Source organism: Neofelis nebulosa, chromosome 1, assembly GCF_028018385.1.
Source record: "Neofelis nebulosa isolate mNeoNeb1 chromosome 1, mNeoNeb1.pri, whole genome shotgun sequence".
Classification (NCBI taxonomy): domain Eukaryota; kingdom Metazoa; phylum Chordata; class Mammalia; order Carnivora; family Felidae; genus Neofelis; species Neofelis nebulosa.
The window spans coordinates 108,182,660-108,200,495 of NC_080782.1; the positions used below are offsets into that span (position 1 = coordinate 108,182,660).

Consider the following 17,836-nt stretch of genomic DNA (forward strand, 5'->3'; position numbering starts at 1 on the left):
TCACCTCTGCTTTAACACACTAGAAAAAGAAAAATGAATGAAACCCAAAGTAAGCAGAAGAAAGATAATAAAAAGATTGGAGATGAAATCACTGAAATGGAAAATAGGAAAACAATAGAGAAAATTAGTAAAACCAAAAGCTGGTTCTTTGAGATCTATAAAATTGAAAAATTGCTATCCAAACTGATCAGGTAAAAATCAAAACAAAAAAAATCAAAACAAAAACAAACAAAAACAAAAGAAACAAAAACAAAACAAAGAAACAATACCAGAAATGAAATAAGTGATAATACTACAGATTATACAGATAGTAAAATAAGGGAATATTGTGGAAAACCTTATGCCAATAAGTTGAACAACTTAGATAAAAGACAATTAGTTGAAATATACAGACTATAAAAACTCTCTCAAAAAATGAACTGAATAGCCTGCATCTATTAAAGAAGTTAAATGGTTAGCTTAAAAACTTTCAACAAAGCAAACTCCATAGCTGAATGACTTCTCTCCTAATTCTTCCAGATGTTGAAGGAGAAATAATGCCATTTCTACATAAGATCTTAAAAATTGAATATGATGGAGAACTTTCCAACTCAATTTTTAAGACCAGCATTCCTCTGAGAAACTACAAGAAAAGTAGAGATTCCTATAAACACAGGCACAAACAGAATTTTAAGCAATTTTAGGCAATTAAAAGAACTTTAGCAAATCAAATCCAACAATATGTGAAAAGGATAATATAACCAAGTGAAGTTTATCCCAATAGTATAAGATTTGTTTCACGTTCTAAAACAAGACAATGTAATTCATCATTTTTAACAGCTCTTTACAAAAGAACACGTAGATGATAATTACAGTATTTTAAATAATTCAAAGAAGTCCACTGTCCATTTCTGATAGTTTGATAGTAAACTAGGAAAAGAAGGGAACTTTATCAACTTCATAAAGGACATCAAAAAACACAAAAAACTGGAAGATTACATAATACCTAATGGTAAAAGACTGAATGTTTCCATAACATAAGGAACAAAGCAAAGATGTCTACTCTTCCCACTTCTACTCAACTTTGTGGTGAAGATTCTAGCCACTACTCAACTTTGTGGTGAAGCTTAAGGCAAGAAAAAGAAATCAAAGGCATCCAGATTGGAAAATAAAGAGTGAAAACTATTTGCAGATGACATAGTGGTCTATGTAGAAATCCTGTGAAATCTACCAAAGAAAACTTCTGGAACCTAATAACCTAAGAATGAAGTTTAGCAAAGTTGTAGAATATAAGATCAATCAATGGGCAAAAAATCAATTGTATTTCTGTATTGTGACAATAAACAATCAGAAACTGAAATGTTAAAAATACCTTTTATAATAGCATTAAAAATATGAAATATTTAGGGATAAACTGACTAAAAGATGCACAAGACTGAAGCATATAAAACATTGCTGAGGGAAATTAATGAATGAATCAAAAGATATACCATATTCATGGAATAGAAGATTAAATATTTTTAAGATGTCATTTCTCCCCCCTTGATTTATAGATTCAAACTAAACACAATCAAAATTCTAGCAGGCTGTTTTAGAAACTGACAAGCCAATTTTATAATTTTACAAGCCAATGATAATATCTTCCAGAATTGTAGTATAGTATCACAACCAGGATTCTGACATTGGTAGAGTCAAGATACAGAATATTTGCATCACTCATATCGCCTTTTTAATCTTTATTTTTTATTTATTTTTTCATATTGCCTTTTTAAAAGCCACACCCACTTCTCTCTTGTCCTTACTACCTTCTTAATTTCTGGCAACCAAAAATTTGCCATTTCTGTAATATTGTAATTTCAAAAATGTTTTATGAATGGATTCATATAGTATATAATCTTTTTAGATTTTTTTCAGCTAGCTGTAATTCTCTAGAGATTCACTGAGGTTGCTGCATGTTTCAATAGTTTGTTTCTTTTAATTATCGAGTAGTGTTTTATCACATAGATATCCCATAGTTTGTTTAACTCTTCACCCACTGAAAGATACCTGACTTGTGTACCATTAGGGGCTATTACAAATAAAGCTGCTATTAACAGGATTTGGGTGAACAGAAATCTTCATTTCTATGAAATGAATACCCAGAAGTACAATTTTATGGTATTTGTATCTTTAGTTTCTTAATAAACTGCCAGACTGTTTTTCAGAGTGGCTATACTATTTTACTTCCCTACCAGAAATGTATGAATAACCCAGTTTCTCTGCAGCCTCACCAGAATTTGATATTGTCTTTTTTTTTTTTTTTTTTTTTTTTTTTTTTTTTTTTTTTTTTTTAAGCATTCTGATAGGGGCACCTGGGTGACTCAGTCAGTTAAGCATCCACCTAGATTTCGGCTCAGGTCATGATCTCAGGGTTCTTGAGCTGGAGATCACGTCCGGCTCCATGCTGACAGCCCAGAGCCTGCTTGGGAGTCTTTCTCCCTCTCTGTCTGTCCCTCCCCTGTTCATGCTCTCCCTCCAATAATAAATAAACTTAAAAAAAAAATATTTTAACATTCTGACAGGTGTGAAGTTATATCTCAATGTGATTTTAACTTACATTTCCCTGATTGCTAATGATGTTAAACATCATCTCATTACTGTTGAATCCTTTATGTACTCTAGATTCTAGTCCTTTGTTGGATATCTGGTTTGCAAATACTTTCTCTTAATATGTTGCTTATCTTTCCATCCTCTTAATATGTCTTGAACAGTGTAATAGTTTTTAATTTTCATAAAGTCCAATTTCTCAATTTTTCCTTTTTTAGATTACTTTTGGTGTCAAAGATAAGAACTCTTCCTATCTTTAGATCCCAAAGATGGTCCCCTTTACTTTTTTTTTACAAGCTATCACACCACCCCCCAGGTAGGACATGTATGATATTCCTTGGATACTCCCAGCTATCCCAAAACAAGAAAGGACAAAAATGAAATGGTTAAACTGGTTAGACTCTCCACCAGTTTATAAGAAAAAGGCAATTCCATCAATAGCCTTAAGTCCAAGAACTCCCTACTGTCTTAATGCTTTGCTAGAGAGAAAAACAACCTTAGTTTGACAATAGCTAGGCTTCCATTAGTCTGTGAGTCTTTAGCATGTGAAAATCTTTTTGAAAACTTACCTTTTGACTCTACCTCCTCCAAGTCCATGGTATATAATAACCATTCATTCTTGACAACCCTAGTGCAGCTCTCTCTACCCACGGTCCTGTCCCCATGCTTTAATAAAATCACCTTTTGCAATCTCCCCAAAAAGTTTTGTAGTCTTACATTTTCACTCTAAGTCCATGATTCATTTTGAGTTGATTTTTGTAGAAGATGAGATATTTAGGACAAGTTTTATTATTTTGCTTAAGATAAGCAATTATTAGGGCGCCTGGTGGCTCGGTCGGTTAAGCGTCCAACTTCGGCTCAGGTCATGATCTCACAGTTTGTGAGCTCGAGCCCCACATCAGGCTCAGTGCTGTCAGTTCAGAGCCTGCAGCTTGCTTCGGATTCTGTGTCTCCCTCTCTCTCTCTCTCTGCCCCTCCCCCACTCTTGCTCTGTCTCTCTCTGTCTCTCAAAAAATGAATAAGCGTTAAAAAAAAAAGATAAGCAATTATTCTAGCACTCTTTGTTGGAAAGCTATCTTTCCTCCATTGAATTGCTGTTGTACTTTTGCCAAAAACCAGGTGGTCATATTTGTGTGGGTTTGTTTGAGTTCTCTCTTCTGTTCCCTTGATCTATGTGTCTGTTCTTCCACCACCGCCAACAGTCGTGATTAATGGTAGCTATATAATAAGTCCTGAAATTGAGTAGACTGATTCTTCCCACTTTATTCTTTTCCAGAAATATTTTAACTACTTTCTATTCTTTCCATATAGATTTTTAGAATAATTCTATGTCTAGAAAGAAATCTTGCTGAGATTTTGACACGAATGGCATTAAACATGTATTTCAGTTTAGGGAGAATAGATATCTTTACTATGTTGAGTCTCCAATTCAAGAACTTAGTCTGTCTCTCCATTTATGTAGGTCTTTCACTTGTTTACATAGATTACTGTGTAGTTTTTGTGAGAAATAAGCCCACTGACCCAGTCAAAGGAGGGATGCAGAGACTGAGCACAGTGAAGAGAGGCTTCTTCTTGCGAGAGTGGGTGTCTGGTGGACAGGCACAACTGGGCGGTTACAGCAGGCAATTTATCTCCTAAATGGTGTATTTTGAATTTTGTTTCTGTGTATTTATTACCAGTGTGTAGAAAGGCAATACCTTTCTGTCTTTTTCTCTTATATCCTTGCTGAACTCAATAATTTCATTTTTTATAGATTCCTTGATATTTTTTATGTGAACCATCATATCATCTGCAAATGGGAATGGTTTTATTTTTCTCCTTTAATCTATGTCTTTATTTCTTGTTTTTTTTTTTCTTTTGTTGTTGTTGTTGTTGTTTTATTGCCATACCTAAAACTTATAGTACTGTATTGAGAAAGAGTGGTGAGAGATGACTTTCTTACCTGGATTCTAATCCTAGAGGGCAAAAGCACTTAAACTTTCACCATTAAGTGTAATTTTAGTTGAAAGTTTTATGTAGTTGCCTTTTATCAAATTGAGAAAGATTCTCTCTATTCCCATTTTTTTTTACAGTTTTTATTATAGAATGGTCGTCAGATTTTGCCAATTCTTCATTGATCAGTATGATATTATGATTTTTTCTTAGCTTGTTAATATGGTAGATTATATTAATTAATTTTTGAAAATTGAACCAGCCTTGTATCCATGAATTCTATTTGCTAAATTTTGTTAAGGATTTTTCCATCTGTATTCATGAAAGATGTTGATCTGTAGTTTTCTTGCTTTGTACTATTTTAGTCTAATTTTGGAATCAGAGTAAGAGTTACATAGAGTATTGATAAAATTTCCTTCTATTTTTGGATAAAATTGCATAAGACTTGTATGAAAGTAGTGTTTATTTTTCTTTAAATGTTTGGTAGAGTTCTTCAGTGAAGTTATCTGGGCCTGAAGATTTTTTTTAGAAGTCTTAAAGTTAGATATTAAATTTCCTCAATAGTTAAAGGGTTATTGAAATTATCTACTTCCTGTTAGGTGAGTTGTGGCATTTTGTTTTTTGAGAAAGGGGTCCATACTATCCAAGTTGTCACATTTATTTTTGTAGGGTGTTCATAGCTTTCATTTATCTTTTTGATGTATATAGGGTCTGTAGTGGTAACCCTTTTTTCATTTCTGATATTGATGATTTGTGTCTTTTTTTCTTTCACATTTTTCCAGAGATTTGTCAATTTTATTGAACCAGCTACTTGTTTCATTCTTTTTCTCTAATTTTTTTGTTTTGTTTTCAATTTTATTAATTCTTGTGCTTTATTATTTTTCTTCCTTCTACTTGCTTTGGGTTTATTTAGCTTTTTCCCCCTAGGCTCTTGAGATCAAAGTTAAGATGTAATCAGTTTGAAACTTTTCTTCATTTCTATCCTAAGCATTTAGTGCTATAAATTTTCCTCACAGCACTGCTTTAGCTGTGTTACACAAATTTTAATATATATCAGTTTCATTCAGTTAAGTATGTTTTATTTTCCTTGAGACTTCCTCTTTGCCCAATGGATTATTTAAAAGTGTTGTTTTGTTTCCAACTGTTTAGAAATTGCCCTGTTATCTGTTACTGATTTCTCATTTGATTCCATTAAGGACAGAGACATAACTCTGTATGAGTTCAGTTCTTTTAAGTTTGTTAAGTTTTGTTTTATGACACAGGATATATTCTGTCTTGGTCTATGTTCTGTAGGTACTTGAAAAAAATATGTATTCTACTCTTGTCGGGTAGAGTGATTTTAAATCTTGTTTAGATTCTATTGATTGATGGTTGTTGAGTTCTTCTCCATTCTTGCTGACTTTATGTGTAGCATCTATTAATTGTTGAGAGAATTGTAGATTTGTCTGTTTCTCCTTTAAGGTCTGTCAGTTTTGCTTCATGTATTTTTTAGCTCTATTGTTTGGTGCATACACATTTAGGATATGTCTTATTGGTGAGTTGAAACTTTTATCATTATATTTGGCCCTTTCTCTCACTGGTAATTTTCTTTTTTCTGAAGTCTATTTTATCTGATCTTAATACAGTCACTCTAGCTTTCCTTTAATAATGCTTGTTTGGCATATCCATTTCTATCCTTTTATTTTCAGTGTGTCTATATCTTCTTTGAAGTGGGAGTCTTGTAGGCAGTGTATAGGTGAGTCATATTTTTCAATCAACTTTACCAACCACTTTCTTTTAATTGGTATTTTTTTACATTAATGTAATTTTTTATATGTTGGAGCTAATCCTACCACTTTATTATTTGTTTTCTGTTCACTCTGTTTCTCAATCTTTGTTTTCCATTCTTGTTTTTTTTTCTCTGCCTTCCTGTGGATTACTACTTGAACATTTTTTAGTTTTATCTGTAGTGTCACTGGAACACCTATAGAATTGCGTATAATTTATCTGTAATGTCAAAGACACATTGTGTCCATAGTGTTTTTTTTTTAATTTTTCTATGATATTTTATATGGCATTTTTAGTGGTTGCTCTAGGTATTAGATTATATATACATAATTTACCACAATCTACTGGTATTGTCTTTTTACCAGGACAAGCGAAGAGTAGAAACCATGCCTCCCTTTATGTCCCTTTACCCTCTTTCCTTTACAATACACTTGTCGTAAATATATTCTCTACATACATTTAAAACCACATGAAACAATGATGTAGTTTTTGCTTCCACAATCAAACATAAGTTAAGAACTCAAGAGAAGGAAAGCCTGTTGTACTCAGGGCTTTGCTTATTCTATTCTTTCTTCTTGATGTTCCAGTGTTCCTTCTTTTATCATTTCCTTTCCATTTAAGGAATTTTCTTTAGCCATTCTTTTAGGGTCTGTCTGCTGGTGACGAATCCTTTTACTTTTTCCTTATCTGAGAATGTCTTAATTTCTCCTTCATTCCTGAATAATATTTTTACTGGGTAGAGGATTCCAGGTTGACATTTCTTTCAGCATTTAAAAAATGGCCACTTCTTTCTGTCTTCCACGCTTTCTAATAAGAAATCTGCTTTCATTCTAATTGTTTCATTCGTATAAGTAATATATTATTTTTCTCTGGCTGTTTTCAAGATTTTTTTTTCATTAGTTTTCAAAAGTTTAATTTTCATATCTCGATATGGATTTCAAGTACTTTTTAAGCCCCTCCTTCTTTATACTCTTTATGTCTCCAGTGACATAAATATTGTATCTTGTGTTACTATCCCACAGATCCCCAAGTCTCATTTCTTTTCTTTAAATCTGTTTCTTCTCCATTGCTCAGATTGGGTGATTTCTATTGTTCTGTTTTCCCATTCAGTGATATTTCTATTCAGTGCTTTGCATTCTGCTATTGAGCCCATCCACTGAGTGTTTTAATTCCATTTATTGTCATTTTAGTTCTAAAATTTCTATTTGGTTCTTTGGATTTTGTCCCATTTTGGGGGGCTTTCATATTTTTTTCACTTTTTTCAAGCATTTTGTTTCTTAGAAACATTTTTGTGATGACTACTTTAAAATCTTTTTTAGATTATTTTAAAAATAATCTCATTGTGGGGTTGTTATATTGATTGTTTCATTTTTCATTCAATTTAAGATCTTCCTGGTTCTGGACTTTGATGAGTTCTTTTCAACCAAAATTTGGACATGTTTATATTGTATTATGAAATGTTGGCTTTCCTTAAACCTTGTCTTTTATATGATTTTCCTTGGTACCACCCCAGAAGAGAAAGTGGCTTTTTATTGCCAGGGGGAGACAGAGGTTCTATTTCCCCACTTAGGTTCCACCAACACTCAAAGTGGTCATGGCTTCTTGTTACTGCTGGGTGAGGGGATGAGTTCTAGCTCCCTATTGGTATCCCATGGTGGGAGTGGTCTTGTTACTTACTACTGGGTGATGATGAATGCGCCAACTTTCTTAGATATCTTCTGACATCATTTCAGCATAGATGGGAGGGGTACCTCATTACTACTGGCTGGCAGCAGAAGTCAAGTCTTCCCAAGTGGTCTTTATTGACACTATTAGTGGAGATCTCTTTACTGGGTAGTGATAAAGGTCCTGGTTACCTACTTAGACTTCTCATGCTGAGGAATTGGGAGATCTTATCACAGCTTGATAAGGGGGAATGTCTAGGTTCCCCACTCAGAGTCTGCTGACATGGGTGGGGTTGTGCCAGTTTTTTCTGTGGTGTTCGGCTTGAGTAAGGGCAGTTGTTACTTACAACCTATCTGTCACTAGGCTGTCTCTGTTTTGGTCTTTAGGCTAGAGAAATCTTTTTATCTGTACCTGTATTGGAATTGCCAAAGCTGCCAGCTTCTTCAGCTCCAAGTCTGGGCTAAAGGAAGCAAGAATTCCACAGAACTCACTCCCGTGTCTTTCTCTGGATTTCAAGATCCGTAGCTAGTCTGTCTTATTTCTACTTTAAAGTTGTTGTTGTTTTTAAGTTTACTTATTTATTTTGAGAGAGAGGGCACAAGCAGGGGAGGAGCAGAAAGAGAGAGAATCCCAAGCAGGCTTCGCACTGCTAGCTCATAGCCTGACAGGTGGCTCGAATCCATGAACTGTGAGATCATGACCTGAGCCGAATTCAAGAGTCGAGCACTCAACCGACTGATCCACCCAGGGACCCCTACTTTTCAGTTTTTATGTTTGTTTTTACAATGTCTGGTATTTTTAGTTGAAATTACTGGGAGAAATAGGAAAAGTACACTTACTCCTCTTCCCAGAAGCAGAAGTCCAACTTAACTTTTTTTCTGTGCAACTGATTTTTGACAAATGTGAAATAAGTTGCAAAATATTATACATGCCACTGTATTTATATGCCATATAAAATATCACTTATCCGTCTTTCAAAAAAGAGAAAAACTTGGGACTTATTTGTAACTATTTTGTGTAAGTGATTGTATGTGCATATTTGGTTGTATGGAGAGCAAGCTTAACAGAAAATACACCAAATTGTGTATTTCAGAAACAAGTTAGAGAGTAGTATATATTCTTTCCTTCTAGGGTACCAATGACATAAATATTATTAGATTTCTTTACAGTCCTGTGATCTTAACATCCTAGAATACCGTAATCCTCATTTTGTTTGAAAAAGAAAAATTTAAACACCTGTATTTGAGGGGTACCAGGTTAGCTCAGTCAGTATATCATGCAACTCTTGATCTCAGGGTTATGGGTTCAAGCCCCATCAGGCTAGGCATGGAGCCTATTTTAAAAAAAAAAAAAAAAAAAAAGACTGTATTTGATTGTATTGTTTTGTTTTTTAAGACCTGAAATAGTACCCACCAAACTGTTGACATTGATTTGGTGTAGGAATTAGCAGTGGAGTACTTGAATTTTTTATTTAATGTACCTAGTAGTAGTTGAAATTTTTATAAAAAGCACGTAATATTTTTATAAGCTTCTCAATAAATAAAAATAATTAGTGGACCTTGAGGGTATTAAGCTAAGTGAAATAAGTCAGAAAAGGACAAATACTATATGATTTCACTTATATGTGAAATCTAAAAAAGAAACAAACACATAAAAAAGCCAAGCTCAGAGATAAAGGAAAAAGATTTGTGGTTGTTAGAGGCAGGTGATAAGTCTGGTCAAGGAGTACCGGGGTGCCTGGCTGGCTCAGTGGATAGAGTATGGACACTTGATCTCATGGTTGTAGGTTTGAGTCTCATGTTGGGTGGAGAGATTATTTAAAAACAAAATCTTTAAAAAATAATAAAAGAGGTACAAACTTCCAGTTATAAATAAGTCATGGGGTTGTAATGTATAGCATGTTGACTGTAGTTAATAGTACTGTATTGTATGTTTGAAAGTTGCTAAGAGGGTAGATCTTAAAAGTCCTCATCACATGAAAAAAATGTTGTTGGTATGTATGTAACATGGTGACAGATGTTAACTCGACTTACAGCAAATATTTTGGAATGTGTACAAATATCAAACCATTATGTTGTATGCCTGAAAATAAATAATGTTATATGTCAATTTATACCTCAATTTGAAAAACAAGAAAGGAGAAACTGTTACAAGAGAAGTGCAGTATCTCCTAACCAATAAAATTCATCAACCAGTAACCAAAGTGGAAAAACTGTATACATACCATATTAGTGTGCACATTCATGGTGTCCTGATTCTTTCCCCTCAATACACAGGAGTAAATGAAGAAGAGGAGAAGAAAAAAGCAAAAAGCAAAGAGAAAATCAAGTTGAAAAAAAAAAGAAAAAGGTATTTTTTTAACATCATTGTTTTTTAAAAGCAGGACTGTGAATCCCAGATGGATTATAAAATTTTATATTTTGTGTGTAGTCCAATTAATTTAACACTAATTCTTTCCTTAATGGGGATCAGATATTCAGTTGTTTCAGTAAAATAACAGTCCTTGAGGAATCAAAGCTAAAGTCAATACTCAGCCACCTTGAATTTTTTTTCTTGGAGCAAATTAAGGTATAAATAAATAATAGCCCCCCCCCTTCTTTTATGTATTCTATTTGTGTTCTAAAATTTAGAGTTTAAAACATCAGCCACACTTTTAATTGGATGATGTCTAAATTCTTTACATATATATTTTGTCCTCATATGTATAATGTTGGGGTTTAAGTATTTGTATTCTCAAAATATCATTGCAATGGCTACAAAGTTATTAATAGGATTTACATACCCACTTATTCTAAAAAATCATTCAGGTCTTTCAGAACCCACATCAGGCACCAATGAATTTTTAGTATCAGCTCTTTTAACAACTAACTGGTTAAAGCATTTGATCACAAGAATTAAGAAGAAGCTTCTATTATGGTTAACAAGTACAATTTCATATATACTAGAATAAACATATATATACAGATATCTTTTAAGGTATTTGACAATAGTAATGTCTGACTTGGACCCTAGTTCTCTAATAGAGTAAGTTCTTAAAATCAGGTGTTACTTCATGGAGTATTTAATACATACCTTTCAACACCTCAGCTACTTCATAATTTAGAAAAGTTCATTTTCTCTCAAGTGTTGGGAGTCAAATAAAATTTAACATAAAAGCTAATAGGAAGATAGAGGTCAGTGTATTTTATAGTCGGACTAATGTATTGTTGAATCATTTGCATTAGCACAGCAAGGATTGTGTATAGACAAAATGAAATTATCTGTTTTCTTATAAATTCTAAGATACTTGTTTTATTGTAACAGATTATTTATTTGAGCCTCTCTACTTTGGGTCTCACAGACCTCAGACAGGGCCTGAAATTAAATGAACTTTTCTAGTCATACTCAGCAGAGATTTTGCCACCTCTTGGAGTTGTTATGTGCAAGTCTAACACCGGGCCTTAAAAATTAAAATCCAGGACCAAAAAGCCAAAGAAAAATGTACAAACAAGCTCTACTCAGAATCCAGAGGTCAAGCAGGGTCTTTAAAACAGGAAAACAGTCAAGCGTTGACAATAACAGAGAAGAAGAGGGAATAAGAGAATACATGAGAAAATAAGCCCAGGAAACAGCCAGAAGTCTAAGTAAGACAAAATGGAGAAAGAAATACAGCATTACAGAAATGAGGGAAAACTCGGAGTTTCTAAACAAGAAATTCAGTCAAGTAATTCATGAGAATCACTGGCAGACACAGACTTGAAGTCTCATGCATTTATTTCTTGCTTACTGTAGGTCTTTGTCAGGTTTTCTTAGTTTGGGCTTTAACTTCTAACGGTTGGCTCACTACTACCTTTTTAGAAAGCTGTCTTTTTTTGGGGCGCCTGAGTGACTCAGTCGGTTAAGCAACTGACTTCAGCTCAGGTCATGATCTTGCAGTTTGTGCATTTGAGCCCCTCATTGGTCTCTGGGCTGACAGCTCAGAGCCTGGAACCTGCTTCCAATTCTGTGTCTCCCTCTTTGTCTGCCACTCCCCTGCTCACGCTCTGTCTTTCAAAACTGAATAAACATTAAAAAAAAAAAAAAGGTGTCTTTATTTTTTATTTTTAATTGACTCAGTTTCTGTCTTCTGACACATTTAGAGTTTGGATGTGGGGAGATTGTTGTATACCTACTTATATAAGATCTTAAGAGATGCCTTTTCTGTTTTTTGTTACTTTTCTCTTTTAATACTAGAGGAAGGAATTGCATAGTTTTTTTCCAAATCTAGTATTAGAGGAGTATTAGAAAAATAAAGAATAATGATAAATCATCCTCATTTACTTGTATGCATTTAAAACATCTCTTTTTGTAACTAGTGAAAATTACTTTGGAATGCAAGTGCTCATATGTATCACTTGAACAGAAATTTAACAGAAGTCCTTTTATTTAGCTAATTTTCAGCTTTCACCCATTTTTACCAAGGTACAAATATAGCCCTTTTTACATAATTGCATCCTTTTGTAGCTCTTTTAAGAGAATATGCTAACAACTTATTGCATATGTAAATGAATTGTATATATGATAAAGGCTTGGTAAATACCACTTTGTTTAGCTTATAAGATTTTGAAGGGTACAACAGGATGAAAAGCTGAAAATCGCAGAAAAATTATTGCATCCTTACTGAGTTTAAAACTTAATACTAGAGTTGAGCAAAACAGAGTTATTTGTTTTGTCAGCTTCTATGACCAAGGAGCAAAAATTCTGAAGTCTGTATTTTAAGAGAATACAAATATATAAAGCACATTTTGAGTTTCTTTGTTTATACCCCACTTTGCTCCAAGAATGATTTCAGGCAGTTAAATCCCATTTAAATTTAGCTATTAGCCATAAATGCAGTTATCAGTCAGTCTCTATTATTGCCCATAGGTCTTATTCATCCAGTTCCACTGAAGAGGACACTTCAAAACAAAAGAAACAAAAATACCAGAAGAAAGAAAAGAAAAAAGAAAAAAAGAATAAGTCAAAAAGGGGGAAACACCACAAAAAGGAAAAAAAGAAGAGAAAAAAGGAAAAGCATTCTTCTACCCCTAATCCTTCTGAGATCTGCAAAAAGTAACTGAATCTTCAGCCTAAGCCATTAAATTTTAAAATTTGGTTTTAGAAATTATTTGACCTTCCTTGGAATTTGCTATATAATCATGCTTTGCAATAAACCACAGCCTTTTCCATATAGACATTTTTTTCGTATATGGGACCATTGTCTTCTGGCAATAGATTTTTAATGTGCTGACTATAAAGTATTGAATCAGTCTTATTACTTGATAGCCACACCCCAAATATAGATATTTATACATACAAAACACATCGTTTTTGGTATTCATGATTGTGTCTGACTAGTGTTGTTACTTTGTAAGTTGATTGTAAATGGCTTTACTCCAGTCAACACAGGTAATCTACCTAGCAGTTAATGAGTATTGCTCAATCAAGTGTCCACCTTCCAGTGATAAAATGAGGTAGGAGATAATGCTTTGCTCTTGACTCTGAAAAATTTAATAGCTTTATTTCCTATGGTAATGTATAAAGATAGTGAAATTTTTCACTGTCATTTTTAAATCTTGAAACTTTTTTGGATGTCATAGGAAATGAAGCTGCTTCACTGGTCTTAACTAGGACATTTTAAGCGAATGGTGTTGGCAAGAAGATAATGAAAATACTTATAAGGGAGTTTTACTATTACATGAAATGCAGAGTGTCTAGTACCTGCCTCCTCTGTTATTGTAACAATTAAAATTCTCTTCCTCTTTTAAAAAGACAAGCGTACTGCAGCCTCTCAGAGTCTCGCAGAGATGATGCTGTGTTGGGTAGAATATTTAGGATAGACTCCTGGGTTGTTTTACAAATGTGCCATATTGGCATCTCTTAAAGTGATACCTCAAACACAGAACTTTTTAATTAGGAGGATGACAGCTAAATCATTATTAGAACTGATTTTTATTCTGTATGTAAATTTTATGAAGCTTGTTTCTATGAGTAATGTGGAAATTTTTTATAAATGTGAACATATATATTTATTTGTCTAAAATAATTTGTAGTTTTGAAGCAGGTTTCACACTGAATTTATGGTTTCAAAAATGACCAGTTTGGGGTGTTTCTCTCTTTTACTTCCGTCTTAGACCTTAAAAGCAGTGACAAAAATTTAGGGTTAAGAATTTTATTCTGTACTTTTTAAAATATAAGAGCCAGGGAGTTGCATCATGAAAGCCTTTATATAACAATGAAAATTTTATATGAGTAAGCATTTTCAAGCATTTATCAGTAGATATAAATGTTTCTTACACTGTTAATTTCACAATGATCAGTGTTACTTACTTTGCTTGATATTTGGATATCCCTTACGCCCAGTGAGTTAAGCACTTAGCAGCATCAAACATCAATCACTTATCATGGCACAGCACCAAAGATTGCATGTACTCACTGTGGTGCAGTTAGAAATTTTCAGATTACTAACCTACAGACATGGCTTCAGGCAAATTCATTATGGTGAAACCAGGTAAGTACATGTAACCTCACAAGCTGGAAAAATGTACTGATTCTTACTTCATCCAGCTCCCCTTGCTCGCATGACCTCGCTCACACTGGGGGAGCTCACAGCTCCTCGTAATATCTGCTTACCATGCTGAGATCTAGGGAGGCTACACCCACATCCCTCTTCTAGCTTTATAGCTGAGGAAGCTTTCACTCTTCTAGCTTTTCCATCACCTAATTCCGTCATATGGCCTCTTCAGAAAGAAACTCTTTTGTTTAAATAGTTTAGTCAGGTGTTGGGAGAGAAACATAGAGTTATTAAGTTATTACATTTTTAAGTGTTTCTTTGGCCTTTGCTGTATTTTCAGTATTTTTTTAGCTGTATTTTCTGAAAATACGGTTCTTTCATTATCATAATGAAAAAATTAAAAACTTTAAAATGATAGGAAAATGCTGCATGCACAAGGATGGCCTCATCCCATTTTAACATGGTTAAAAATGCTAATAATTATAGTGAAACAAAAGTAAAGTTATTTGTGAGTTTTATTTCTGTTAATCATAGAGATTATACATTGGCTCATTAGATTTGTTTTCTGAATGGGAACACAATTGATAATGGTCCAAAAGAGTTACATAAAATTCAGCATCATTAACTAATACAGTGTGCAAATTAAAAAATTTTATTGCTCAGTAATTTTGTCCCCTAGATACATTCTTGGAATTATTCTTGAGTAAATTCCCCATAGTATGAGAATATTTTATAAAACCTGTCATCTGAATAAAATTTATTTCTTTTTACTGGTTTTCTTGTAAAGTGATCTTGTTGGGATTGGATACAAATCTCACTAATAAATTTTGGGAGAAAATTAGTGAGATTTTCTATGAGGCAGTATGTATGTAGCAGAAGGAAAAGTGAACTTAATAGTAAAAATCCAAAAAGTCCTGGCCTTTCTAACTACCTTCGTGACTTTCAACTAAATTATTTATCTTCTCTGGGCCTTGGTGTATTTGATCTGTAATATACTATACCCAATTATCTCTGAGAACCCTTCCAGTCCTTAATGTATATGATTATCAATATGTTAGTATAATTCAAGTAATATTATTCATTTTAGAAATTGCTGTAGGTAAGCAGGTAGCATTCTGTATTGGTAAAGGTTGAATTTATTAATATACCTGTTAAACACATTCAACTTCTTTAAGCAGGTAATTGATATTTGGTTTACGTTCTTAGCAACCAGTGTATGTCTTTTTCATCAGATGCATATAGATTTTATGTTTAGATTTGTATCTGTAACCTGATTATCTAAATACTCAGGCTATTGCTTTTGGGCTGATGGATCCACTCCCCACAAAATTCCCTGTTTCTTTTCTCCGTATCCTCTTTTCACGAAAATCTCTCAGAGGTATCCCTAGTTCTTGCCCCTAATGTACATCTGTTCACATCTTTGGTTCTCTGAGGCCAAAACATCAATAAATAAGGAATAAAACAATTTTATGTGTCTATATTTATGGTTCACTCCGTCTAAAATTATATAACCCTAGGTCACCTTCATTTTAACTAGATTGAAGAGTTATTAATAATGTTGATAAAAATGTCATTGCTTCCTTTCTTCAGCAAACATCGACTGAGTGCCTGGCATAGCAAACGCTCTGCTAAGTACTGGGGATACAGAGATATATAAGACTCACTTGCTTCCCTGAAGGGGTTCATAGTTTAGTTGGTGGGAGAAACAACAGAACACATCAGGTATAATAAATACCGTGATTGACCTGAACATGCGTTCATAAAAACACAGAAGGATACTTAACTTAGTCTGGAGAAGTGAGAAAAGGCTACCTAAAGAAATGATGGCTGACTTGGATTTTGATGGAGACTGAAGATAGAACTCATGGCAGTTACTGACGAGTGGGTACTGTGAACAAAGACCACAGTAAAAAAAACTTGAGTTGTGTGTGTGTCAAGAATTACAAGCATTATGTAAGGCAGGATGTGGTAAGAATTGAGACTACCATTCTAGGTTCTCAGGAACACGAGAACAAAGTCTTATGTTCCGTGTTTGGAAACTTGAACTTTAATCTGTAAGCAGTGAGACACCATGAGAGAGTTTTAAGGAAAGATATGGCCTTTATTGGGGTTTGGTTTTATCCACTTCGAAATCCTATTAATTTTTTTCAAAGATGAAATTGCTCTCATAAGAAGACCGCATAGAAAATAATTTGAGCCTTTTATGTCCTGTTATTTCTACTCTTCTTCTAGACCCACTTTTCTTTCTAAGATTTGATTATTACCAAAAATTCCAGTGACTTAAGTCTTCTAAAAACACATAAAGCTACTGTGTTCTTTATCAAACGCGTCCCCAGAATTACATGCATAAGTACATATTTTGAAATGTGTTTTACATTTTTAGATTATTTGTGACTGATTTAAATTCTGTCACTAGGTTAGTGACACCCAAATAAATCATCTAAAGTATATTTTTCATTGTATAGACTCGGCTGTGATTTGATAAGACATCTTGCTTAATATTTTGTCTCAATGTGTGAAGCACCAACTGCTTCAAAGCAACAGAGACACATACCAGTTGGTCCACTGGTTGAACCCTGTGGCTCTCCCTCAGGTGACTTGGCTTGGCAGGGACTATAACTAGTACCAGTGCTGAGATTCAATCTCCCTGGGCAGTTGGCAACCAAGGAGAGTACGCTTCTTAAGCCAGCACAATTGTAATCACACAAAACCCAGGGTCTTCTGACCATCATTTGTTGCCTCCCAACTTTTTAAAAAATGTGCAGAATGCCAGAGAATTGGGATGCCTTTCCAGGGGCACAACTCATGACACATCCAGCCACGGCCAGCTCCTGTATGTCTCACAGGTTAAGAGGAGTTTGGGAGACCGTGAGCATTGTGCTGGCCTTGACCAATTTGTCTGCTTCTTGTTTCATTCATGGCTTCTGCGTTCGCCCTTGAACAACAAAAGTAGAACTGTGCCCGTGCCTTAACTAAACTTTCTCAACCTAGGTTTTTACTTGAGGCAACATCTATAGTACTATAATTATTATCTGTGTATCAAGAAGCCAAAATGAAATCAACGTAGGCAGCAGATGTGTCAATAATGATCTGGAACTATGTTCTCAGTATAGCCCCATGTAGCTATTTAAATTTGGATTAATTAAATAAAAGGTATCCTTCATTTGCTCTAGAGACATCTTAAGTGCCCAGTTGCCACAGGTGACTGGTGGCTACTATGAGCAGGGCAGACACAGAAAGAACATTTCCATCATCACAGAAACTTCTGCTGCACAGTGCTGGTCCAGAAGATATCCCTAGTTCTTGGTAAAACTTTTGACAGCCTAATTGTCCCAAGTTTCTAACCCTTAGCCTTGCATGCCCAAGTGCAATAGGGCTTTCCTTCCCCCACCCCCA

At 34.1% G+C, this 17,836-nt stretch overlaps 1 protein-coding gene across 1 annotated transcript in view; it reads left to right on the plus strand.

Moving 5' to 3' along the window:
• The window catches only part of SREK1IP1 (SREK1 interacting protein 1), a 44,181-nt gene extending 28,276 nt beyond the window's left edge, over positions 1 to 15,905 (plus strand). The window contains exons 4-5 of the mRNA XM_058731369.1: positions 10,206 to 10,278; positions 12,814 to 15,905. Of these exons, the coding sequence (XP_058587352.1) occupies positions 10,206 to 10,278; positions 12,814 to 13,003 (263 nt within the window). The 3' untranslated portion in view covers positions 13,004 to 15,905. The remainder of the gene's footprint in view (positions 1 to 10,205; positions 10,279 to 12,813) is intronic.
• Positions 15,906 to 17,836: the final 1,931 nt, after the last annotated feature.